The sequence below is a fragment of the Austrofundulus limnaeus genome, unplaced genomic scaffold, assembly GCF_001266775.1.
Source record: "Austrofundulus limnaeus strain Quisiro unplaced genomic scaffold, Austrofundulus_limnaeus-1.0 Scaffold554, whole genome shotgun sequence".
In the NCBI taxonomy this organism is placed as follows: domain Eukaryota; kingdom Metazoa; phylum Chordata; class Actinopteri; order Cyprinodontiformes; family Rivulidae; genus Austrofundulus; species Austrofundulus limnaeus.
Genome location: NW_013952956.1, coordinates 348,274 through 349,502, shown reverse-complemented (window position 1 = coordinate 349,502; position 1,229 = coordinate 348,274). Strand labels below are relative to the sequence as shown.

The 1,229-nt window shown below is 38.9% G+C and overlaps 1 protein-coding gene across 1 annotated transcript in view; it reads left to right on the top strand.

Moving 5' to 3' along the window:
• Nucleotides 1-1,229, top strand: part of rftn2 (raftlin family member 2) — a 38,117-nt gene continuing 36,888 nt past the window's right edge. The window contains exon 1 of the mRNA XM_014026434.1: nt 1-347. Coding sequence (XP_013881888.1) covers nt 209-347 — 139 coding nt within the window. The 5' untranslated portion in view covers nt 1-208. The remainder of the gene's footprint in view (nt 348-1,229) is intronic.

Sequence of the window (1,229 nt, the reverse complement as noted above, 5' to 3'; positions counted from 1 at the left end):
AGCTTCAGACGTGGATCCTCATAACGGACCAATTCCTCCGCTTGGCTTTTGTTTACTTCCGCCCACTAAATCTYCAAGTTTTCGCGTTTAAAATTCACCCTGAAGGGATTAAAGGTGAAGCAGGGATGGAGTTGTTCCCTTAGYTCCTCTAACGGTACACGACGCTCCTCTATCCGCTGAGCGTGCGCCTCTGCCCGCAGCGGTGGACATGGGCTGCGGCTTGAGAAAACTTGAGGATCCTGAGGACAGCAGTCCCGGGAAAATCTACTCCACCCTGAAGAGACCGCAGGTGGAGACCAGGACAGACACCGTGTATGAGTACGTGCTGCTGGACTTCAGTCTGGAAGGTRTGGAATTAAATAATTTGTTTATTAAGGGGGAAACCTTTTTTATGTTTCAACTTTCCTAGTATGGTTTCACATTTGTTTGTCATTAAACTTGTGAACACATATTTATATCAGTGACTATTCTAAAGCAACAGTTAATAATTCAATGTCTTCATCAGGTTTTATTACCCTTTGGATTTGTCTTTAATAAAATAACAGTCACGTTGCTGTCCACAAAATTTGTAAGTAGCCTAGTTACCTTCAGAAATTAATAGTAAAAAATTATTAAGTAACTTATAGACAGTAGTAGTTCTGTGTTTGGATGAAGCAATGTTTTTGTCTATTTGAACATGGTTTAGACCAGGGGTGCCCAAACATTTTCCCCAAGGGGGCCAAAATGAAAATCTATCCATTGCTGCGGGCCAAATGCAGTTATATAATACATGAAATACAAATACTTTTTTAAAAGTAAAGTCCTTTATTTTTAACCATTAAGCTTTTGTTTTAGTCTGTGCACTTGGAGAAAGTCTGCCATACGCTCAAGTAGCAAAGGCTCATGGGACATATCATAAATAGATAAAATATGAGTTTTTGTGGCCTTATAAAGTGTGCAAATCTACATGCGGGGTTAAATCTGGTCTAAATATTTCTTGTTGTCATTTCGTGTTTCATCCTAATAAATCAAAGATAAAGTCAGCACCATGAATGAAAACTACCTTCACTACAGCCCTTTTATATAGTCATCTGACCAATGGAAATACTGTGTTTCTACCTATAGGATAACAGCTTACAACCTTGTAACTTTGGCAACTGTTGGTTAGGGGTGTAAGAAAATATCGATACACTGAAATATCGTGATATTTCATTTCCCGATACTGTATCGATATTCTAAAGCCCTGTATC